General features: G+C 48.5%; 2 protein-coding genes across 4 annotated transcripts; one reads left to right on the forward strand and one right to left on the reverse strand.

Moving 5' to 3' along the window:
* Window positions 1-264: 264 nt before the first annotated feature.
* On the forward strand, window positions 265-7,321 carry MGME1 (mitochondrial genome maintenance exonuclease 1). Of its 2 annotated transcripts, none has more exons than XM_066178046.1 (5): window positions 265-358; window positions 3,653-4,253; window positions 4,912-5,134; window positions 5,561-5,693; window positions 6,878-7,321. In XM_066178046.1, exons 2-5 carry the CDS (start codon window positions 3,731-3,733, stop codon window positions 7,010-7,012), a joined length of 1,014 nt encoding a protein of 337 aa, XP_066034143.1. In that variant the 5' UTR covers window positions 265-358; window positions 3,653-3,730; the 3' UTR covers window positions 7,013-7,321. The 2 variants fall into 2 exon arrangements, with proteins under 2 accessions (XP_066034143.1, XP_066034144.1); XM_066178047.1 differs by lacking the exon at window positions 265-358 and adding an exon at window positions 2,126-2,232.
* A 2,926-nt stretch (window positions 7,322-10,247) lies between these two features.
* OVOL2 (ovo like zinc finger 2) lies at window positions 10,248-16,994 on the reverse strand. Of its 2 annotated transcripts, XM_066178048.1 has the most exons (5): window positions 16,976-16,994; window positions 16,591-16,710; window positions 15,710-15,900; window positions 13,350-13,539; window positions 10,248-10,792 (listed from the first exon to the last, which is right to left on the reverse strand). In XM_066178048.1, exons 2-5 carry the CDS (start codon window positions 16,688-16,690, stop codon window positions 10,482-10,484), a joined length of 792 nt encoding a protein of 263 aa, XP_066034145.1. In that variant the 5' UTR covers window positions 16,691-16,710; window positions 16,976-16,994; the 3' UTR covers window positions 10,248-10,481. The 2 variants fall into 2 exon arrangements, with proteins under 2 accessions (XP_066034145.1, XP_066034146.1); XM_066178049.1 differs by lacking the exons at window positions 16,591-16,710; window positions 16,976-16,994 and adding an exon at window positions 15,990-16,140.
* Between the last annotated feature and the right edge of the window lie 7,131 nt (window positions 16,995-24,125).

Raw genomic sequence — 24,125 nt, forward strand, 5'->3', positions numbered from 1 at the left:
GAGCCGCCGCCGCCACACCCCCTGAGGGACACTCGCCATCTTTGGTGAGGGCAGGGTGCTGCTTGCCTTCTTCCAATATGGCACCACAACGCTTTATTTTTCGGCTTGCATGTAAAGATTTAGGTTTTTCCTTACAGCCTTTCAAAAAACACCCAAGGAACGCGAAATGAAGCAGACCTAACCCTCTCGCCATTTTTCGGGGCGCTCCAGTGAAGGGGGAAAGTGCTGGGGGTTGGTAGTGCGGAGAAACTACAAGTCCCATGAGGCAGCGGGCGAAGCATGCGCAATGATTGTGGAGGAGGCGGCGGGCGGGGCCTACGCGTTGGCGCCCGCGGCAGTGGCAGGAAGCGCGGCTGAGGTAATGTGGAGCTGCGGGTCGTGAGGGCCGCGGGGCCGGACGGGCCTGAGGGCGAGGGAAGGGGAAAGAGGGAAGGATGCTGGTGCTGGTCGTCCCCTGGCCCACACTGCCCCCGGATCCGTCAGCGAGCGGGCCTCATGGCCGAGCTGCCGTGGCTGGGCATGGCCTCTTCCGGCGAGGTTTCTTGTCCAGAGTGGTTTATCCCCCTCTGCACGAGGGCGGGCTGTCCGGCACTGGGATTTTCAGGAACCTGGTGCCCATGCAGAAAGTTTACTTGCCTGAGGGCACTTGGTGGTCACTGGTGTCGGCCCAGCTCTTTCACAGATCGCAAAAAACGCTGACTTCGTGTTGCAGCCCTATTCCCCATTAGTTCCATTCCCAGTGCTGATCTGGGAATGAAGCTTGAACTGGCAACTGGAGCCTGTTGAAGCTACCCTTTGGTTCAGGGTTGCTCTGTGGTCTTGTGCTTTAAACGGGGTTGCTAATTTGTCTCTCTTTGTGCTCTAAACATCCCAGAAGAGAGAGGTGTATTTTTAACCTGGATAGGTTCAATAATGTGTTTTACAAACTGCAGGAAACTCACAGTTACACCTTCATCAGTGGATTTGTTCTCCTCAAATTATGGACAAGGGGCAGCAGGTCTGTAGGTGTGTTAAGGAGTGCTCTTTTTTGTTATCTCTGAAATAAGCCAGTCCTCCTTTTTTTAGCGGGATGGGTGGCTGTAGAGAAAAAGCCATACTGGTTATTATCTGAAACCATAGCTGGAGGTAGGTTTTTATATAGATGTGAATTTTTCCTTAAGTAATCCTTTTTATTTCCTTCAGTTAAGCCACTCATTCCTATACTAGAAAAAAACTTCCTCAGTTGTGTTAGCTCAGTTATCGTTGGAGCTGCAAAGTCAACTTGCTTGGAAAGTTAAGTCCTCTTGGGGCTTTTTTACCTCCAAGTTATTTTAATTTTTTTCAGTTCTCCTGTGTGTCTTATCATGCAATGCTTGAAGCAATTCTGCCAGTCTTCAACCACAAATGCTTTCAGAGAGAAAGGAGACACTTCCCCAGAGGGAAATCTCGATTAAATTCTGTTCTCTATGTACAAGAGTAGATCCTGACCACTCCATTTCTTTCTTGTAAATTATCTGCACAGAAATGCCACTGTGATTTTTTTTCAGCTGGGCACAAGGGTTTCTTATTTCTTAGCAATACTAGAACCTCTTTCCTTTTGTAAAACAAGACACTAGCTGGCAAACTCTCCCATTCCTGGTGGTTCAGTTCATACACTGCACAAACATTTCCACAGGTACTGGAAATTCCACAGGTATATTCCCCAGCACAACATAGGCTGTTAAATCAAAATTCATACTAGTCACTGAAGCACTGTGTTGCACTAAATTTAACTCTGGAGCTTGTAATATTCCATATTTCAATAGCTCCATGATTCAAAACACTGATCTGGTATAAATTTATTCCTTGGAAAGTGTTGAGGGAGCAGCTTACTACAAGTGAATTTATGCTGTATCGGGCATCCTCTTGCTTCCTGCAGTGGCATAAAGCCAGAATAAACTTTTTCTTTTGTAGTGTGGCTTTGTGTAACAAAGCCACAGCCACTGGCCCAACATTTGCTCTGTTCTGATTAGTGCGTGTCCACAGTGACTGTTATTGAGCCTGTTAATAATCATCAAACAACAGCCTGAGAATCCACAAGCTTGGATACTGTTACACAGGAATAATAATATATTTTTCCTCTTTTATTTTAAATCCCAGCTCTGGCACCTCTCTTTAGAGATGAGCCCCAAGACAGAAGAGATTAATTTTTCTGCACTGATGAAGGACAGTATTTATGGATCCCTAGTCCAAGTCTCAGCCTGCTGCTGCAAGGTGCCTTGTTCTAATCAACTGCCCCATTTTTGGAGATGTGTGTGTGACAGATGCTCCCCCCCACACTGTGGCCACTGCTGCTGTGAGATCTGTCCGCACAAAGTAACTCCCCATGGTTTTGTCTCCTGTAGCACCCAGGGCTCGGGCAGTGTGGGAAGCGCTGTGTAAGGAATATGAGGAAGGAAGAGAGAAGCAGGGAAGGATTGTCAGGAACAGAATGCTGCTGTTGGCTGGCAGTGAGCAGGGGTTCTGTCTTTGCAGTGGATGAAGGGAGCTTTGGGATGGTGAACAGGTTACTCCAGTAGGAGATTATGGCCTCAATTCAGCATGGGAAATGCCACTATGGAAGTGCTACATTTATTCCATGTGCAAAAAAACTTCCTAGGGCTTCCAGTGCAGCTCTGGAAGGTGTGCTGAGAGTGGCATTGCTTGTTCTTGCTTTTAAATTTCATAAGTGTCTTTGAGCACAACTGTGTTTGAAACATGGTTTCAAGAAATGCGTTTATATTTTATTCTGAACTTTAAAAGATTTCTTTGAATCTGAAAATATTCGCAGTGCATGTGGTTTCTCTTTGCCTTTTCTAGCTTCAGGTCTCACAACTGTATATACTACTGCTGTCTGTTTTCTCCTAGGGATACAAAAGAAAAACGTGTGTTTATACCCTGTAAGGTACCTTGTCCCCACAATCCCCTTAAGTTGGTCAATTGTTGCTATAGGACACGAAATGAAGGACACGCACACAGTCAGTTGTCAGGACAAAAAAGAGGGGTTTATTTTTCTATGTCGATTTATATAGATTTTGGACAATGACCAGGGATTGGAGGATGAAGGTTGCCACCTCTCCAACCACGCTGGTCAAACTAGAAGTCTATCAATTGTCCCTCCTCAAGAGAGGTATGATAAACAATCACTTTGTTTACATGAAAATCCTTGAGAAACTCCACTACAAAAATGCAAACATCAGAAGGCTGAAAAAGATCAGGGCAACAGTCATTCACTATAAACTTAAAAGGTTTAATACCTCATAGCAATGGATTTGCTTCAATGTCCTCTGTGTAGCTTTTATTTCCCCCTCCCCCTTTTGGGGGTTTGTTGGCGGTAGATCTGGTTTTTGTGCCTACTTCCATGGCAGTTCTGATACTGTTGCTGGAGGGATGTCCTGTGTTGCAACTTTTGCTACTTGCAGCCAAAAAGCAGTGTTTCAGATTTCAGATTTGGCAGGCCAGCAGCTGTTCTTTTCAGGAGCATTTCCTCTTTTCCTTGCTCATTGGTTCTTTCTCTTATTTATCTGAAGAATGAAGGTGATACAAGGTGTGTGAAGACACTTTGGCCATAGCAATTCTTTGTTTGGCAAACGGCAGGAATAGGATGGTGGCTGAGTTTTATGACTCTGTAAATCACAAATTTCTTTTTCCACAGGAGGAAAAAATATGGTAACCTACAGACTGTTGCTGACAGAAGGAAGAAAATAACTGGTCACAAACACTTCTTGTCAGGATGCAATTCATACAGATCCTGTCCAGAAAACAGGGGAGCCTGGAAATGCTATTTCAAATGCCATTTTGCCAAAAGCAATTCCCATACACATGTCTGTCTACCTCTGCATCTATTTATAGCAAGAAGAAAAAAGGAAACAGTTATGAACAAGTTGACCAAGAAAAATACAAGAACTTGGTCCACTCTGTTACATCTTACAAAACCAGCGCCCAAACACCAGAGACAATACTTGAAGAAGACAATTTGTTATATGGGCCCCCAGCTAAACACAGACCTCCAATTAAAGCTGGGACAAAAACTCCCAGGAACTGGGTTCCTTTAATAAACCCCAGCAAGAGAATTCTTCCTGTCAGCAGTCATTCAAACATCCCCATAAAAATCGGATTACAAAGAACAAAGATGCCCAGTGTTACCCGCATCCTTCAACAAACCCTCTCTCCACAGCAAGTCTTTTATCTGGAAAGATGGAAGCAGAAAATGATAGAGGAGCTTGGAAAAGAGGGATTTGAAGAGTATACCAAAAGTAAGTGGTCACAGTGTGATAGCAGAGTAGAAGCAGTAGTCTGGATTGCTGGCAGGTATGTTAGGCCAGGTGGTTTGGAAATACATGAAGTTGTTTCCATTTATGAGAACATATTGTGACTGTACCTGTTACGAATGAACTTAAGCTCTGGTCTTTGTTCTAGGACCACTAAAATGGATTTAGAAATTTGTGGAAAATGAGAGTCAGACTGTAGACATACTTTGCTCAATCCTGTCTGACTTTCCTTTAGTTCTCTATTTGCCAGTATCTATTTAGAAATTGGTATTTTCCAGATATATTACTGTTCCTCTTTGCAGCTGCAAAGCTTCTTTGTAACACGATGGAAATAGACATTTTAAACTCATATAATCCTGGGTGTTTAAAAACCAATGTTTATGGTGAGATTTTTCAGTAACTGTTTGGTTTAACAAGTGTATGGATGAGTAATCAGTGAGACTAGAAAAGTAAAGTAAGCATTAATATAAGGGATACCAATTTCACTATTCACAATTTATTTTCTGTTTCTTTCCCTTCTCCCCACACCCTCAAACTTTCAGTACAAAAATCAGGACTGATTTAAGAGCTACATTGTGGAATATGTAGGATACAAATCTAAAGTAGTGTCTAAAATGTAAGGGGGTTTTCCCATTTTTCTTAGGTCTTTTTCTCCAAGGAGAACTCTTCCATTCAGCTTTGGAATCAATACTCCTGTCTGAAGAGATGGCAGCCAGGGACCAGGGTGAAGATGATATAGTGGCTGGCTACTTATCCAGTGTTGAACATGTCTTGGAAGACATCAGCGAGGTGAAGGCTCTGGAAAGTGGAGTTCATCATGAAACCCTGCAGTACCTCGGCCTGGTCGACTGTGTGGCCAAGTATCGGTGAGGTGCCCTTCCTTAAAACTCCTGTAATGTGATGCCGTGGAGGCCAGGGTGTGATAGAGTGGTAGGGGGAGCTCAAGTGGTAGGGACAGATCTCCAGGACTGGCAGACTGGAAGAACTCCCCTGGATGATCCTCATGGCAGAAGTGCTGTTTTTCCTGGTGGGGAGTTCCTTACTGGAGAAGGGACAGGTTTAAGCAATTGTCAGCATTTTCCAGGAACTGTGGCTGGTTTTAGTAAGCTTTGGTTTTTGGGATCTAAACTGCCAGTGTCAAAGAGATTTGTTCAGACATTATAATGAGCAACATTGCATCGGGGTGAAACAGGCTGAGAGTGAGAAGTCTGTATGTGCTGTCTCAGCCCTTGTTTCTTATTTGTAACTAAACACAAGTTTAAAGCACTGTCCTGTCTTGTTCTCCTGTGCAGGGGGCGACTGTGTGTGATCGACTGGAAAACTTCAGAGAAGCCAAAGCCATTTCTACAGAATACTTATGACAACCCATTACAGGTTGCAGCATATATTGGAGCCATAAATCATGATGCCAATTATGACTTCCAGGTCAGTAGGCCTGCTGCATGCCAAGACAAGCAGCAATGCCTGTGTTATCCTCATTTCTTCCTGCCTTTAGAACCTGCTGGCCTTTGTAGAAGTGTTGGTAGGATTTGTAACAAAGGAGCCCAGTCTGAGATCAGGTTAAGGTGTCATACTGTGAAATAATTCCACTACTCTTGCTAATCCTGCTGCCCTTGGCTTCCAGTAGTGAATTTTCAGTGGTTTTAAGGAAGTGTTTAGTGGGACCAAGGGATGCTCAGATGACTCCCAGGGACTTGGCATCTGGGAAGTCCCCTGTTCTCTGTCCTGTGTGGTTTTTGCTTGTGTCAAGAGTAGGAAGGGGCAAGTGAAGAAAAAAAGCAAAAGGACCTGCAAACAAGAAAGTGGTATGGTAGGGCTTTGCCTGCATCTTGTCTTGCTGTGTCCCACTAGCAAATGAGGGACTAAGTGATGCACTTGGTGTCTGGAAGCTGTACTGTTTTTCCTCAGGGAAAAACAGTGTGTTGTGAATCATTTTATCAGAAGACCCTGGAGTAATGCTTTTAAAGACTCCAAAAGCAATTCTAGCCTGCCTGCTTGACCTGAAGGATTTTTACCTCAATATAGATATTGAAGGGGGAAAATATGAAGCAGAAGAGAACTGGTTAATTCATGTGCTGTGCAAAGTACTTTCTAGAATACTGCAGAGGCCAGTGAACACAAGCACTCCACAGACATGATCCTTACAGAGTGAAATATGGGCTGGAATTCTGCTAGTAGCTTCCTGACCCCCACTGCCAGTGGCTGTTTGGGATTTGGGATTTGTCAGGAATGAAAGATGTCAGAACATACCTAAGTAAGCATTTCTATCCAGACTGAAGCTGGAGGGTGGCATCAGTCTGGTTGTATGGCCCCAGGCAAAAACTCCTCAGTCTCTGTCAATTTTCCTGACAGCTGCAGGGTTTAAATATCACTCATCCTCAGAGTTCATGTCCCCTGGTTTTCACTGGAGTTACTCAGAGCTTTGGGTTTGTGGTTTTTGGAGCATTTGAATATTAAATCTCAAAGTGTTTTATGGTAAGATATTGCCCCTTTAATTTCCCATTTGTTACGTGATATGTGTATGTTAGGAAGATGTTTTGCAGTGAGGTTTAGCTCTTAGAGTTGCACACAAATGCTGGATTTGTGACAGCCCACTATTTGTGCTGCAGGTTCACTGTGGGCTCATTGTGGTTGCCTACAAGAACGGCTCTCCGGCACATCCACATTTCATGGATCCTGACCTGTGCTCTCAGTACTGGAATAAGTGGCTCTTACGCCTGGAGGAGTACGTGGACAAAAACTGACCTCTAAGCCCAAGCAAGTGGTCTGAGCACAGAGACAAAGGAAGAACCTTTTGTTTACAAGTACCACTTCCATGTTCTTTTTTGGGTAACTTTGGGTAATTTCTTACTAGAAGGGCTTCCCTCTCTCCTCTCCTAAAAAGCTGAGTAAATTTCAAATAGAGATATCTATTTGCTTATGTTGTAAGTGACCTCAGTGGTCCGGGCAGAACAAAGCCAACTTATTAGCCTCTCCTTTTTATCCCACACAGTTTATACAGCCTGAGGTTGATAGAAAAGTTTCTATTGTCAAGTAAAACTGCTTAATGAAATCATCTTTCTTTTGTGATTTTTGAGGGAAAAAGAAATGTTGCAGAACTGAGTCTTTGCAAATGAAGTTGGTGAACTAAAGCAAAACAACATGAGCTGAGAAAAATGCAAATGATAAAGAAATGGATGTAGTAGACTGAGTTTCAGTCAGTTCTTGCTCATATCGTCATCAGACTTGTTATTATTTGTGGTTTTCCTTACAGCTACAAGTGGAAAACCTGTGCTGAGAGTTATAATGAAAGTCCTCATTAGTTCTTATTTAGAAGAGTATGACAAAGTGGCCACTTAGCAGAAGTGGCTCAGCAGTAGAGGAGCAGAATTGGAACCAACACTCACAGAAATTTCCAGCAAGTGTTCTGAGAGCTGGAAATGTTGGCTGCTGCTAGTGGCTCCTCCTGCAGGTTTTTTAACACCCAGCACACAGAAAAGCGCAGTGAAATGGGCTGTGTGCCTTGGCTTGGGAGCTCTGTGCTGCCACTGCCTTGAGCTCTCCTAAATCTGCTGTGGGCTGGAGCCAACCAAGACCCCACCCCGTGGAACAATCCCCAGTGTCATGTGAGTGAGTTTCTGTATCAAATCAGGCCTGTGGCTATGAAGCTGAGCCTTCTGAGGGGTGAAGAGTTGCTGGTTGGGTTGTGGGGGCTGTTTCTTATGGGTCTCTCTTTGGTTTTGGTTTGGTTTTGTTGGTTTTTTTTTTCCCAAATAAGTTTGTGAATAAATGTTTTGAAACAGAATTTTTACTTTTGAAGCATATAAAATCAAGTCTGTGAAGCAGAGAATAAGCCTTGATCATGACAGGCAGTATTGTTCTGGAAAGCTTTTTTCCTCATTCTCTTTGTCTTCTATGAATTGTAGGTATGAGTTTTCACAATAACACCGCAGCTTACAAAAAAAATTATGACCAACCCCTAAGCTTCAAGAAAATCAGCCAGAACCCCGTGCATGAGGAAGGTTGCCAGCAAAGCCAGTTTCTAAACCTAAGTCTCAGCTGAGTGTGTACCTCAGAGAGCCAGGAGGAGGCAGACAGCACTGGTGAGTCACTCATGTCTGGCACTTCTGAAAGCCTGGCTGCTGCCTTGGGCATCCCTGGCTGAGCTGTGGAGCATTTTTGGAGCAGCACAAGCTGGTTTGTCCTGTAACAGGACTGGCAGGTGGCTGTCACCAGTGTCACACAAACCCAAACACACTTTGTGACCAGTTTCAATTAAGTTGCCAGACTGTTAAAGTGATGTGCCCAGGGCACTGCTACTGGTACTGTCTGTCCTCTGCAGAAAAACCTGCTGGGCAGCCAGGGCAGTTACTTCAGCTCTGACATCCAGCTCCCCTAAGCTTTGCTCTCCATCCAGGATGAGTTTTTCCCTGTGCCATGCTACCTGCTCCCTTTCTCTTTCGTTGTGAGTCCTTTCTGTGCCCACCTCACTGTGCCTGTCGTTCTGTCAGCAGGGATGTGCTGTGGCAGTGACACTGGAGGGAGAGCAAAAGCAACATGTGGTGCAGGAGGGATAAAAAAAACAACCTGTGCACACAGGTACACACACAAAACGTGTCTCTGACTGGAAAGGAAGAGTTTCAGCCACAGCTGTGCTGTCCAGGGGAAGGGCTGAGGTTTCAGCAGAGCTGAGCACACAAATCCCATGCAGTCAGGTGAACATTAATCCCATTGCAGAGTGAGCAACCTTCCCTTTACACTGCTCAGTTATAAGACCTGGGGGCCAGTGCACAAGCTTTAGCTCTTTCTGCAAAGTCAGGATCTTCTAATTTAGCTCAGGTGCTTTTTTTCTCCAGCAACTTCCCATTTATTAAAGTATTCTACAAATTTCCTGCTACATAGGATATGTTTGTTCTTAACACAGTAGCATCACTTTATTATCCTTGTTTTCAAGGTCTCGAGCACCAACAGTTGTGATGAATAAAGTATTAATATCCTTAGGAATGCTTTAAGACCTCTAGAATCTTTTTCCCCACAGGTGCCTGAACAAAACTGAAGCAAGTTGAAAGGATTTTTTTACAATTCTTGCAAAGTTGCTCAAAATGCCTCATTTTAGCAGCAATGACTGGAAATCCTGGCTAAGCCTGACTATGTATTTTAGGTGGGAGGAGCCTTTAACACTGATAGTGGTCACAGAGGAGCAGACAGATTGGTGTCTGCAATTTTGCACTGATCTCCTGAAGCAGACACAGGCTCAGTCCCCCTTTCCACTGCATTGTTGTATTAACGAACAGGCACTTGATTATAAAAGAGAAAAAAAAACCCCAAACACACACACCATAAAATATGCACAAAATTGCTTTTCATCATGATAGAAATTACTTCTTTTTAAAGTCATTACAGTGCTTTCTTTGGATTTCTGGGTTGCTATTGGTGTATGTTAAGAGGATGTGGTAATAATCCTCAAAGTGAGCATGGCAAGTCCAGGAATATCAGAGCTAGGATTTCACTCCTTTATCAAGTGAAAACAAGTGAAAATTATAAAAGTTCATGGTTTCAAGTACTTCAGACACAACCAAAGGTCTGCCCTAGAATAATGTCATTTGCTAGTAGAGAAACTTTGGGAAGAAAATGTTCTCATCCTTTGGGAAGAGTTTCAGCTCACCTTGGATCACACTTCCATAAATTGTTAGCAGACTGCACAGGGTGCAGAACTAAGGGTATTTGCACATTTTGATTCATTTGCTGATACAATGTACTCCTGTTCTTAAGGCACTTCAATTAATGTAGCATAGAACCACATAGCAGTAGCACTCTTCCCCAACACTTTTCACCCAAACCTCTCATAAGTTATTTGCATGGGAGGTAAGAGTTAGTAACCTTACAAAATACACTGGGGAAAGATGAACTCATTTGTCAGAGGTGTTCAGACCTGTGGTAGAGCTGAAATAGAAAACAGGGTGCCCAAATGTCAGTTCAGTAAATACTCCATCCAAGAGGTGACAGCCTTTGCAAGCATTCCATTTTTATTGGCCAGATTAAAAAAAAAGTCTGATGTTTCCATCACAAATGGGAATATTTCTGGCAAGCTGAGGTTCTACCAACATAAAGAGAGTCCTGTTAACAAAATCATCCCTTTAACTTCAGGTGTTTCTTTCAAAATTGTTCTTAAAAAAATAATATATATAGTCCTACATGTAAACTTCATTCCTGCTTGAGCTCTGAGCCCCCGTGTCACTTGTCCTTGTTGTCCTCTTTGGAATTCCTCTGCAGGACGGGGCTCAGTTTGGTTTGCAGAACAGCTGCGAGTTTTTTGGAGGTTTTCTTCAGGAAGGCGCTGCCCGGGTGGACGCCACTGACGTGCAGGTACAGGTCCTCCTGCGTAGGGCCCGTGTAGCCGCAGTCCTCGCACACGTACAGCTTGTCCCTCCTCTGCTTGTAGGCATACTGCTGCTGCACGCCGTGGATCTTCTTCAGGTGTGACTCCAGTGAGCAGCGCTGTGTGAAGGCCTTGTTGCAAACCTCACACTTGTAAGGACGAATGCCTACAGTGGGAAAAGACGGGTTACCTGTTATGTCACCTGTATTCTGACTCTTGTTTCCTACAGCCAGCCAAGAGCAAGGCTCTGGCACATCAGCTGCTGAGAACGTATCCAGCAACCTCAAGCAGCTATCTCTCTAAGACACCCTACTTTTGCGCTAAGGTTTCAGGAATGGGTTGATATATTTAGGCATGAAAAACCTAGGAATGTTTTGAGAAGGTGCAAGCAGACATTGGGGATGACTGATGCCCATCAGTGGTTTGGTCCTAGGCAGCCATTATCAACTCCTGCAAAACTTAATTTAGACCCCTGACTATTTGAAGTCCTGTGCTTAGGTAAAACCATCAGTTTCAGCTTTTACAATGAATGAAAACTTCTGCCTTGGTAAGATTTTAATTTTTATCTTTTGGTTTAATGAAGCTTCAGTGAACAGCAGTGAATGTCCAGCAATCTCAAGTGCTTTCATACAGTACAGATTTGATGACTGAGATTACAAATTTCTAGAAGAGAAGTGCAGGAAGATGAAAGAAATAACTGTGTGTTTCCAGAGGAGAGAGAAGAAAGTGACTTGTGGTTTGAAAGCCCAGACAACCAACATCACAAAAATCAATTTTACCACAAATCAACACTGATTTAACAACCCCCTCCAGTGCTTAAAGACCTGAGGATTTTGCAACACTTGAAAGAACCTAACCCAGCATGAATTCTACTTACTAGACTAGATCAGTAAGTTTCCAAGCAAAGACTACCCTTAAAACTGATATAAGGAGTCACCTAATCTCCTCTTTTCCCCAGGGAAGGTGGAATGCCAGGGTCTGGAAGATCAGACCTATGGTGAGGCAGGCAGAAAAGGGTAAACCAGATTTGTCTGTTCAAACAGTTGTAACTTTGTGATTACATTAAGTTACCAGTCAGGAGCTGATCTTTCTACCAGAAGTTCCAGCTAATTAGAAGTTCCAATAAGCATCATCTCAACTGCATTTTGGTTTAGTTAAAAGAGGTTATCCCCGTGCACCAGAATAAACTATCAAGATAAAATTTTCCTAATGCCTGCTGCTGTGAAATTGCTTCATTTCCATTAAACTGCAGTTGGAGAGAAAGCCCAAACCTTCATTAGAATTCACACACAAAAAGCAGTTCCAGGCTCATTTGAAGGCAATTGAAACCTCCACCATCCTTGGTGCCTGCTCCAGCACTCCACAGGCAGGAGCACAAGCACAGAAAGGAAAGTGCCAGGATGGCACAGCCCATCAGGGTATTGGGAACTTCTTCATCACTTAGGAATCATTTTAAATCACTTAGGAATCATTTTAAATGATTCTGACCAGAGACCCTCCTGGATTTATTTTCTGAGACTGATAAGGAAACAGCTTGAAAAATCATTTCTTTTGGAAGGACTGACTCCACACTCCAACCATACCCAGTGGCAGCTCTCCTTCTTACATGAAAGCTTTGCAAAGAAACCCAAACAGCCCAAAGCATTGGCTCCAGGAAATGCCTTCCCATCCAACCAGGTGTCATTGTTTTTGAGGGCTCTACTACTAAGAAACAGATCCTGCCTACCAACATCCTTGTAGCACTTCTGGCAATTCACCTGGTTAATGGGACTCTGCAGAGCAAGCCCAAATAATCTCCAGCTCCCGTTGGGTGACCACACATCTGGAAAGATGGGATGTGCCTGTGAGATGTGGTGGATGCACCTTCTGGGTGCTCAACAGTGCAAAACCAAAGCCTGCTGAGCGCAGCTACCTTGGCCCACCAGGAAGCATTGCCCTTGATGAGGATGGGGTTGATGTTTATTTAAGCCATTGCTTCTACCAAGGGAAAAAAAAAAATCCAACCAAACTGGCAGCCTTCTCCCTGCTGCAGGCTGGGGTAAGAACTGGGAAAAGTGAGCTGGATTTGAGGCTACAGAAACACAACCACTGCTATTTGGGATGGACTCAGGAACTGACCCCACTGCAGAGTGGCCACAGACAGCACATCCTCCGGCCTGGGGGAGGCACAGCATGAATCACATTCTGATTCCTCCAGACATTTCCAAAATCAAGCCAGAATTCCCTTCCTGCACAGCAATCAGCTGGGAAGGCTCTCAACAGCAAAATCCCCAGGAAACTGCTGCTCGTTGCCTCTAGAGGGCAAAGCATTTTCATCGAGCTTCTGCCTCCACTCATCTCTGTGCACGGATAACTGTGCAGTCATTTGCTATCCAGGGGTGGTTATCCCAGGCAGGTTATCGGGGGTTATCCCAGCCTCACTGCCTCAGGCATGGCAGCACGGGGCTGTGTCTACACGAGTGTGGATGGCAGGTCCTGCACCCTCACTGCTTCACACGGATTGCAATAGTTCTCAGATTTCATAATTCCCAGGATTTTCTCTGTCCACACTCATGTCTTCCTCTTTTCTCCACTGCATCCCCACTATTTTTTGCAAATGTTGTTATGATCTTGCCATGTGTGTTATGATCTCGCCAGGTTACCCCCACCCTCTCCTTGTCCTTGTTCCATCCCACCCCTTCTCCCCAGAGCTTCACCCAGGTCCCCGGGGAACAAATTCTCACCAGTATGGGTCCGGACATGCCTTTTCAGATCAAAAGTATCGTTGAAGCCTTTTCCACAGAAGGTGCACAAGTGTCTCTTCACCTGGCTGTGGCACTTGATGTGACGGTTGAGCATCCTCTGCAGGCGAAAGCCTTTGCCACACAGTTCGCAGCTATGCAGGGCAGCATCATTGCAGCTGCCAGTGGTGAACTGAGGAGTGGGAGAGGACTGTGTGAACACTGGGATGAACAACAGAGGACCAACAGAAGCAAAACAAGCAGGGATTATCGTGACATTAAAAAAAAAAGGGGGGGGGGGTATATTAAAAATGAAAAGTGAAAGCATTCAAGATTTTCCTTTTGGGTGAAACCTTCATGCTTACCTTGCAATCAAGTGGGGGACTTAACGTGCACAGTTTGGGACTGAGGCATCTCTGGCCAGCTTGGATTCAGGGGTTAAAACAAATTCTGTGTAGTGGTTCCCTTCCAGGGGTAGCAACCCTTATCCAGTTACATCCGTGAACACAAGGGCTTAGGCTATGAGCACCCTTCTGTGGGACCACACGTGTTTGCTCCTGCACTCAGCTGATATCCTGGATGGAGAAGGGAAGTCCTCTCTGGTGTGTGAGAGTTGTTTTATGTGCTGCCTTCTAGTCATGCCTCCAACTGCTCCAGGTCCCTCAAAAACCAGCCAGCAGTGATAAAAAGGTAGGTTTGGAGAGATAAACCCAAGGCACGTTGTGCTGACTCAGCAGAGACTGAAACAATGGCCCTAATCTTCCCCCGCGTCGGTGTCCCCGTCGTTAATTAACAGCAAAGTGACATCAGGGGGTAATCTCATTCCCGCTCCTATCACCAAAAGCATTCTGCCAACCCCGTGACATAACGTGACTAAAGAAGACACTGATGATTCAGCTTCTGGGAAGATCATTCCTCAGAGGGAAGGCTTAATGTCTGGAAAATGTAAATACTGCACTGCTGGTTTAATTATTCCTGGTGGAACACACGGACATGCCCCCTGTTGACACCCCGGATGAGGGAAAAGCCAGCAGAGCAGACGGGACCACGTGCACACATCCATCGGTTGAAAACCTGCCCAAACGAAGTTCTGCTGTGACAGTCACGAATAACACAGGTCAAATTATGCAAAGTAGGTTAAAGTCAAATAGCAGCAACGCGGGCTTTTCACGAAGACAGGAATATGTCTGGAGTTTCTTTCTCCTGAAGAGCCAGTTATTTTTCGTGGACCTCCTCCTCCTTACTGCTGAAGCAACGCTACTCGAAATTGTAAAGAAAGATTAAAGAAAACGGCAGCTGTGAAACCACGAGGTGTGAAACTGGGGAGCGAGCCATCTGGGAAGAATCTGTTGGGCAACAGGGCTATGACTCCACCTCAAGCAGCTGCATATAACCGGGGTGAAACCTAATGATGAGACTTAACACGGTGACTGAAAAGCTGTCAGTACGACACAGACTGGTAAAAATGGTAATTTTTACAGCTCCATCCAGCAAAGCAGCAGCCAGAGTTTAACGAGGTGTTAACTACCAGCGGTAAACACATCTCCTTCTGCCTAACTGGCCGGGCTCCACCTCTGCTTTGGGAACCCTGGATGCTCAGAGACATGCGGCCTGTTTGGGAGCTCGGTGTTGAGTTCTCAGGTACCAAGAGGACCTAAGGCACCGTGAACAATTTGCCTTCTCAGCCCTGGGAGGGAAATCACTGTGCTGCTCTGCTGGTTCTGCCCAGGGAACACCCAGACAGCCAGAGCTCCTGCCCATGCAGCAGAGAAGCTCTTCAGCAAAGTCAGTGGACAGATGATTGCTTCATTTCACCCAAGCCTGCAGGTCGACCATAAGATGACAATGGTCTTTCACAGCTATGGAGGAGAACCTTGAGCTGCTTTCTTGATAGGTCAAGGTGGGAGGGGGGCAGCATGAAGAGTCACCCCAGCCCTTCTCTGTGAAGCGCTGAGTTCAGCCTAGAAGGCAGTTATTAAGGAGGCCCCACGCTAAGGAACAAGATCCACCCACGCACCATGGGGCATGACTCCTCGCTGCCAGGGCTGGTCCTTCCTGGCTGGGTTCAGAGCTCTTGTGGGACCCGAGCCAAGCAGGTCAGGGGCAGCACGTCCAAGGCAAGGATAAGAGAAGGCAAAGGGCACTGGAAGATTATGGCACATCGCTTATGAGGCTTTGCTGCTGCCATCCTATGGCCGGCTGCTCTCCCAGGCCTCCACCTCGGTGTGCAGGACAGGTGCTGCCGCCACTAGCAAAGAAAGCCCAAGGGACTGTTGTCACCTGGTGTCCCTGGGCAGCAGCTGGGCCTTGACCTTGAACTGGGGTCACGCCAGAGAAGAGATGGTTGGGGTGCGGGCGATTACCTTGATTTTTGACCTGACCATGGGGCGCTTGATGGCCAGGTCTAGCAGCATCCCCCCTCCCGTGCCCAGCTCGCCGGGGGCAGGTTGTGGTGTCGGCGGGTCACTGGGCTCGGCGTCCCGGGTCCCGCAGCTGCCGCTGCTCTCCAGGCTACAGCTGTCTTCATAGCCCAGCAGCACGCAGCCGATCCCGCCTGCAACGGGGTGGAGATGAGATAAAGCAGGGGGACCCCGGAGCCGCGGGCAGAGCAGGGGAGGGAGGCGGCGGGCCCCGGTGTTTAACCTGCGGGCGGGCCGCTGGCGACGGGGGAGGATCCCCGGCTCACGCTGCAATCGGAAACTCAAACACGAACGGTCCCAAAGTTCAAACAAGCCAGTCCGCCGCCTTCCCGTTATACCCCGGGCAAGGGCAGGAGGAGCGGGAGGAGGAGGAGAGGGGGAGGCCAGGAGTACATCATTCCCCCCCGCCCCGCCCTGGGTCCTTCCTTCTCCTCCCCCAGCCACTTTTCTCATGCAAACGAGGTTTCCCACCTTCCTGGACGCACGCACACACACATACACTCCCCCCCAGCTTCCCGCCCCGCCATCCCCGGAGGCTCCCCGTGGTGGCAGACGCTGCCAGGCACAGGGGCAGCAGCACGGCTCGCCGGGGCTGGCACCCCTGCCGCTTGCCGCTGGTCGGGGACATTTCCCCCGAGCGTTGTCCATGTCCTCTCCATCGCGTTTCGCCCAGCACTCTCGAAGCTGCCGCCCGCCCCCTCGGGGCTGCCTCGGCCCAGCAAAGCTCCTTCTCCAAATTGCCCCCTCCGCGGACCGCGGGGTCCCCGCTCCCTCAGTTCCTTCCAGTGGCACCCGGCGCGGGGCGGCGGCCGCCGGCGCCGTACCTGGGATGTAGGTGTCAGCTCTCTCCTCGTCGGGCAGTCCATCCCAGCTACGCACCGCCGGCTGCGGGCTCCGGCGCTTCACCAGGAAAGCTCTGGGCATGGCGAGGGCAAGGGGCACGACTGGACACGGAGCGAAGCGGCCGCTTCAGCCCCGCCACCCGCCCGCAGCCCGACGGGGTGCGAGCGCTGCGCTGCCGTCCGGGGGAGCGGGACCGCACGCACCAGGCAGAGCCGCTGAGGCGCGGGGAGGGGAAGGGGAGGGGAGGAGAGGGGAGAGGGTGGGGGGGGGAGGAAAGTTTCATAAGGTGGAATAGAAAAATGCACCAGGAAACTTGGGAAGGAGCATGCGTGCTGCAAACATAACGGTGTCAACAAGTCTGCTTACCTGTCCGACCGGTTGGAGCAGCTGAGCTTTGTTCCAGCCCTTGCTAAGGCATGAATGTTTGCGAAAGAATTTAACGTCTGAAAATTAAAAATAATAATAATTAAAAAAAAAAGAAACAACCCCACACACGCACAGAAAAAAAACAAAAACAAAAACAAAAAAACCCAAACCAAAACCACAAACGAGGACAGACGGAGCCCCGCCGCTGCAGCCCGCCCGCGCCCCGCCGGCGGAGCCCCCCCCGGGCCGGAGGGCCGGACCCGCTGCCCCTCTCTCCGCTGCCGCACCGGGATGCCCTGCCGGGAAGGGGGGCCGGGGTTGCTCCTCGTTAGCTAGTGCGGGTCCCGCCGACCACGAGGGGCTGAGCGGAAAGGCCCCCCCGGACAGCCCGTCGAGGGGAAGACTTGCCGAGGCGCCGGGAAAGAGGCCGAGCTGTCCTCGGAGCAGTAGCAGGAAGAGAAAGTTGTTACTATTTTTTCTTAATGAGTAGCCTTTCTTCTGTTCCGAAAAAAATAAAAAAACCTTTATTCTTTTTCAGTCATTTATTTAAAATTAAAAACGTGTACAGCCTTTTCTCTCCCCTCCCATTTTTTTTTCCTGTCTTATCGTCTTCCCCCTCTTCCCAAAGTGGAAATGAAACAAAGACAAGAGGTTAGGGTATCGGGAAGGATGCAAAAGAAACAGAAGAAAACCCACAAGAAGTCTGCGAGCAGAGCAGAGCCTGCGCCTGGCGTGACCTTGGTTGTTTAACAACATTCAGGGATTCCTTCTCCCGTCTCCTGTTCAATTTGCTTTTTTATTAAAAGCAGTGGAAACACACTTGGTGCCTCCCTCCGCAAGCTCATCCCTGTGGCAAAGATGGCACCAGGTTGGAGCAGTTGCGGGGAATGAGCATCAGGACCTGTTTCCCCACATAAAGAAAGAGGCCTTTCAAACTGAGTCACTCCTCTCCGAGGGTGCAGCTTTCCTCCCACAGGACAGAGCACAGCCCAGGGCGAATTGATGGGAGTTTCACTGTCGGTTTCATTGAGACCAAGATTTAACTTCAGGGGCTGGACCTGGAGCCTCTGAAAGGAATATGCTTTCAAATATCACGGCCAGAAGGAGCTTTGCTCGATGCATGTCCCAGTTAGTCTTCTGGGGATTAGCTCTTGTGGGGGTCTGAGAATGGGGCTGTGGGACAGCCTGGAGCCCCACATCAGGTGATAGACTGTCAGAGAGTTCCTCCAGCGATCTGTATTTCTAGTAGGGTATCCCAGCACCTACTTGCTCCCCCTACTCCTGTGGGGAATTTACAGTTTCTGCAGGTACCCGGTGAGAAGCGACCTCAGCATGGCTTTGGGCAATACCTCAGCAAGACCGCACATAAAACCTTCCCTTTCTCTTTCAGGCTATGTAATTTCTCTGTTATGTCTGAGATTTTGCTCCAGGACAAAATACAGCTATGTGGGGCTTGATTGATTTTTTTTTTTTTTTTTGGCAGTGCTTTCAACTTGAGGTTTCTTTTATTTTACCTACTCCTTGTCTTTTAAGCTGAAACAGGTAGCAAACAACATTAATCTGAGCACTCCCAAGCACAGAGCTTGCTGAGAGGACTTCACTGTCATCTGGGCTGTCTCAAATCTTGCTTTGAGGTTCTCATTTAATGAGGTCCTGGAGCACACACTTCACTTCCACTGGGTGCTCCAAGTCAGATGTGCAGTTACAAGCATGGCTGAATCAGGAATAACAGCAACAACAACAACAACAATAATAATAATATCATCAACTCTGGAGCTTTGACACCAGTGGTCAGGGCTGAGGTGTGCCCAGCACCACTGGAGACACAGAGTGGAGAGAAAGTCCTGCAGCCTCTGGCAAGGCAAGAGGAGCTGGGTGGAGAGGTACCAGCTCCATAAAGGAGAGCATTCCAGTGGTAGTGGGCTACCTCCTTGCTGAGCTACCAGGTGGAAATGCAGACTGTTGACTGTTGGTGTTGCTTGACCCATATGAAAATCATACTGCCTTTCCAACAAATACCATTCCTTGATGTTTTCCAACCTGGGGGAGCCCAAGGAGTGTGCTTACAGCATGATTCCACCAACACCACTGCAGGGAGGCACATGCAGCACCATGAAGTGGGATCACTGGGGATCCTTGTCTTCAACAAGGCAGCCCACAGACATATTACTGGATGGCCATGTCCTCATACTCCTACTGGAGCAATGTTGCATGCACAGCTTCAGCACCGTAATTAAACTTGATAAATAGTGATGCTAATGAGGTAATGGCACAAACATTTTTGTAGGATCATGTTTAGTTTCTGGCATTAGTTGGGTGTGGGAGAAAATCTAGCATGTTAAGTTAATATTTTGGGTGTAAACCAAATTAAATGTACAAAATGCCCCGTAGGGTCAAAGCACAGTGGGACCCCACCCTTATGGATTTGACTACTAAAATGTGTTTCATTTCACCCAGATCATTTGGGAGGGAGGAGGAAAAGATGGGATCAAAGAAAGAACCAGCCGTGTGTCACTGTCTCAATCACATCCCGCCACTTCCCAAACTAGCCCTGTGTGGGGTTGGATTGGTGGCCACATGCAAGGGACAGGAGTACTCATGCCCCTTATTCTGGAGGACCCCATGTCACTGCCAGCATCACCCTGTTGATGTGTCACCCAGGATGTGGCAGCTCAGCATCTGTTTGTGAAGAACCGAGATGCTCCCAGAGATGCTCCGGTCCTGCCCGTGCTCCACCACGCGCCCGCAGCAGCAGGGGTGATGCAGCAGGGTTTCGGCAGCCGCCTGCATGCACACACCATACCTTCCCCAGGGGACTGCTCTTGTCTCTGAGGGCAGGTTCCCACCCAAAGCATGGAGTTTGAGTGAACCATTGGCCCACAGTGCCGTGGAAGTCAGGGGGATGTGAGCACTGCTGGGGTGACACGGGCTGGCAGAGCAAAGCTACTGCCCTGGTCACCACCATCTGTGCTTCCTGCTGGCCTCTGTGCTGCCAGTTCTGGGGCCAAGCCTGGCCACTGGAAAGCCCTGCTTCCAAGCCAGGTTTTGGCAGCACTCATGCTTAGATGAGGAAACACTTCACCACAGCAGCAGGAGCCAGAGTGGCTCCACGCCAGCATTATCTTGGAAGGAGGTGAACAGTGGGTCTGCAGGCTGCCCCAGTTTGGAGGGCGATCTGCTTTCCTTGACTGAGCAGGAAGGGATGGAGAAGGTGCCAGCTTGGGGGGAGATGGCTCCCCAGGCTGCGGCAGAACCTGCCCTGCCTGTGCTTCCCTGCCGTGTTTCAAGGCACCCCACCAGGCTGACTCACTGGGCTCCTGTCTCCCTGCCTCCCACGGCCCCTGCCACTCCCGGCACCTCCCTGTCTTTCTCAACCTATAGTTCCACTTCCTTCCTACTGTCCCCAGCCAGCTCAGCTCTGTCTCTCTGGCCACCCAATCACTGTGGCTCTGCTTCCTCGGAGCATGCAGCAACACCATGGGTTCCCACCGGGCCTACAGGTCCCACTCCCTGTGGAAATGGCCCCCCTGTGAGGTCTGTGGCAGGTGTTAGACCCCAGCAGTATCCCCTGAGCATCCTCCCTGATGCTATCCATGGCCCTGTGCTTGGGGAAAGAGGCTGCTGGAGGATCTTTTGTGCCTCATATTCCCTACACATGGTCCAGCACCACTCTGGGAGGACAGTGACCCTGTCGGAGAGATGTCCACTCTCACAAGGTGGTCAGCAGAGCCCTGAGCTCTCAGACTGACATGGAAAGGTGATGAGCATCTGTGTCTGGAGATCTCTGAAGCCCCTTACCAGCTTTGCCTGCACTGTCTAGCTTGTTTTTTTCTGTTGCTTGGTTTCCTGCAATCCTACTGCCCAGTGTTTCCACCCTGGGAATTTCAGTGTGTTCCCACCAAGTTTGATACAGTTGCAAAGGTTCCAAAGGTACTGAAATCCCAGGAGTATCCTGCAAGTAAGTAGCTAAACACTGGACAGAAAGCTACTTCCTCTGAATGTTTCTGCTGTGACTCAAAATACATCACCTTTATTAGACACCAGCAGATCCACATGGGCTCTAACTTCCAAAAACTTCCACGCAAGCGAGAGCCCCTCCAGCCTCTTCCAGTAACCAGTCACTACTGGTGGTGGCCCTCAATGCCATGTGTTTCTCTGACATCTTCACAAGAAACACCTCTATGCACCAAACCCTACAGCTGTGTGATCAGTGAAAAGATGGGGCAGCAGCCTCTCACCCTTCCTGCTCAGTTGTTTGGATTTTGGATTCTCTCTGGCAGGTCACAGGAAGCTTCAGCCAGGTGGGTTTGTACACATGAGCAGCTTCCCAATTCAGACTTTGGAGGGGGCTGCAGATGATCTGCTGACACCCCACTCCCTGGCTTTATCCCTGTGAGAGGCACTTTCCCTCCTTGCATTATGCTCCACTCATCATCACCACATCTCGCTGTTCCCATTTTGCTGCCCAGATGGAGTCTGCTTCCCATGCAGATGGGAGGTATTGCCCTAGAAAAGACACATTTTCCCTGACACTGGGATGCACAGCACATTGGGATGCACTGACACCAGGATGCACTGTTGTTGGGATGCACTGCACACCAGGATGTGCTCATGGAGGCTAAGAGCTCAAGAAAGGTATATGAAGCCCGTTAGCTGACTGGGATGACAAGCATTTGTCAGGATTTGGGGGGACAGGGGGAAAGCTCTCCATGAAAAGCTGGTGGAAAAAAGCTGGATGAGCCACAACTGGGGGCTGACTCAGTCAGTCTCTTTACAGGTTCCTAAAAATGGTGAGTGTGACTTTGAAACCTGTGCTTCCCGCAGCTGGCACGGCATGATAAGCTGTGCTTGCCCCCTCCCACAAGCCCTGCCATCTCTGCCATCCTTCACCAAGCTCAAACCATGGCGGCAGAAAATCCCGTCCCCTCCCCAAGAACATATGGCACCTCTGGGGCCCCCCAAGACTTCCTCATTCCTCCCAGATGATGGCTGCCATAAATCCCATTGTATGCATTTGGAGCTCAAGCATTTCTTTACCATTTCAAAAATCTCCAGGAGGGGCTAGGTGCTGTCCCTGCTATCCCTCTCCTTTTGCAGGCTTATTAGAGTGAGAGAGAAGTGATAAGGGCAGAGAGGGTTAGCTGGAAGAAGGAGTAACAGTCCCCAGCTGGGTGCTCTGGGACAGTCCCATTGCTGCCACCCTTGGCCAAGCACCCAGGCAGTGCAGCTCCCTGGGTTTTTGGCAGCAGGAGAAAGAGAAGATGGTTCTGCTGCACTTCTCTCAGTTCCTCCCTGACAAGGAGGACTACCAGGACAGCCTTGGACACTGGTAGAGGTGATGCCAGCCCGAGCACAAAACAGCTCCAGGCAGGGCCAGGGGATGGGACAGGATGCCCCAACCCCTGTTCAGACACTGCCATGTTAGAGATGCACCTTTCCAGCTCCTCATCCTGGTGCCATGCATGCAGGGGGAGGGCTCCTTCCCAATGGGAATCCAGCACTGCTGCTGCAGAGTCCCTGCCCATCCTGCCTGTGCTACAGCAGAGCAAGTGCTCCAACATGCCCAGGAGGAGTGAAACACTGGGATACACAGCCGCTGCCCATGGAATTGCCTAGGGAGCTCAGTGGTGCGGCTTCCAGCTAGGCCCCTTTCCTTAAAGCTTGACTGCTGAGGGAGTTCAGTGCTGGCTGCAGCACCAATGGATATCTCTGGCCCCTCCACACACACCCAGGTGAGCCCTCCTCTCCCTGCTGCCTTCATGGCTGCAGCCCAAGAATCCCTCCTCCTCATGGGAGAGCCCTGAGATGATGTGAGCTGGGGGGTGCAGCTCACTCTGCTTTGGGGGCCAGGACCCCCCACAGCTTCCTGTCTTGCAGCAGCCCTGCAAGCCTCAGGGTGACTGCAGAATTACCCTGGCAACATTTTGGGGTTCCATGCACAATGGTTTTGATCTCTCAGTGCCTTTTACAATGATTTCCAGGAAAGAAAAAACCCAACCCTAAGCCTGAAAGCACCCCAGCCCTCAGTTCTCAGCAGCGCTGCCACTGTTCCCACCTCCCGCAAGCAAGGGTCTGTACAATTGCCACCAATATAATTATTATGTGCTGGGATTACATCCTCTCCCTGCTGCAGAGCAGGTAGACTTTGGCCTCTGCCTGCATTTCATCCCCCTCTCAGAAGAAGTACTTGCAGGAGGGAGCCAGGCTGCACTCCCTGGGTCAGGTACCCTCTGCAGCACCCCAAAACGAGGGGCAGGGACCAACCATGCCATGGGGAGAGGGGGAGAGATAAGGTGGGGAGGTGGCAACCAGACAGACACTCCTTCTCAATCCCTCATACTGGTGATGCCAGGGAAGGAGCATGGGGTGTCTGGGGTTACAGGGGGCCCCTTTTAACCCTCTGGCCGGGGCAGTAGGAGGTGTTGGAACCTGGTGGCAACCCCACACCTTAGTTGATTTAGCTGGAGGTGACCTGATGACTTCCCCCGGGCTGGCTGGCTAATGTGTAATCACACAAGCCCGGCTATAAAACCAGCAAGGTTTTATATAGCTGCTAGGAACCACTAGCGTCTGCCCGAAGCTCCTGTCCTCACTGCTGGAAGAAGGAAGTGCATGGGGAATTTAAAATCCAAAGTAACTGTTTCACAGGCTGCCCTGCAAATGGAAGGAAAGTTTCAGTGCTCCTTGCTTGAAAGAATTCTGCCATCTTCCCCCCTAGTTTATCTTTACTCCATCATTCAAATTTCAGGACAATCAGATTTGGTTCCCTCCAGCTCCCTGAGAAGAACTATCAGAGGTCCCTGGGACTTGTCGGAATGGGAGGAGCAGCAAAATTCATCCAAATTGCTGGTGAGGTTCAAGGAGCTTCTTTCTGTACAAGTGCAGACGGAATGAGTTCCAAGGGCTTTCACTTCACACCCATCAAAAAATAAAACTCACCCAAGCCAGGCATACCTCCACCAGCCTGGAAAGGAGGCTGGCCTGGTCAAAATAAAGCATTTTTAAATACATACATTTTATGAATTAAAACTATTTTTGGAGTTTCTATGCACAGAGAAGCCCTCAGTCACACCTCAAAATTACAGAGGAGGAACACAAAAAGTTACATTACAGTTTTTTCCTCTGCATAATGCACTTTTGAATACCAACA

Source organism: Chamaea fasciata, unplaced genomic scaffold (assembly GCF_029207755.1).
Source record: "Chamaea fasciata isolate MVZ Bird 193981 ecotype frontalis unplaced genomic scaffold, bChaFas1.0.hap1 SCAF_3, whole genome shotgun sequence".
Taxonomy (NCBI): domain Eukaryota; kingdom Metazoa; phylum Chordata; class Aves; order Passeriformes; family Sylviidae; genus Chamaea; species Chamaea fasciata.

Bases quoted from the DNA above. Each gene is read 5' to 3' on its own strand.
- MGME1 (XM_066178046.1), top strand. From the start codon at position 3,731: ATGCAATTCATACAGATCCTGTCCAGAAAACAGGGGAGCCTGGAAATG. The intron at 4,254-4,911 runs GTAAGTGGTCAC...CATTTTTCTTAG, and splicing joins ATTTGAAGAGTATACCAAAA to GTCTTTTTCTCCAAGGAGAA. The intron at 5,135-5,560 runs GTGAGGTGCCCT...TCTCCTGTGCAG, and splicing joins GACTGTGTGGCCAAGTATCG to GGGGCGACTGTGTGTGATCG.
- OVOL2 (XM_066178048.1), bottom strand. From the start codon at position 16,690: ATGCCCAGAGCTTTCCTGGTGAAGCGCCGGAGCCCGCAGCCGGCGGTG. The intron at 13,540-15,709 runs GTAATCGCCCGC...CCCACTCCTCAG, and splicing joins TGGTCAGGTCAAAAATCAAG to TTCACCACTGGCAGCTGCAA. The intron at 10,793-13,349 runs GTGAGAATTTGT...TTCCCACTGTAG, and splicing joins GCATGTCCGGACCCATACTG to GCATTCGTCCTTACAAGTGT.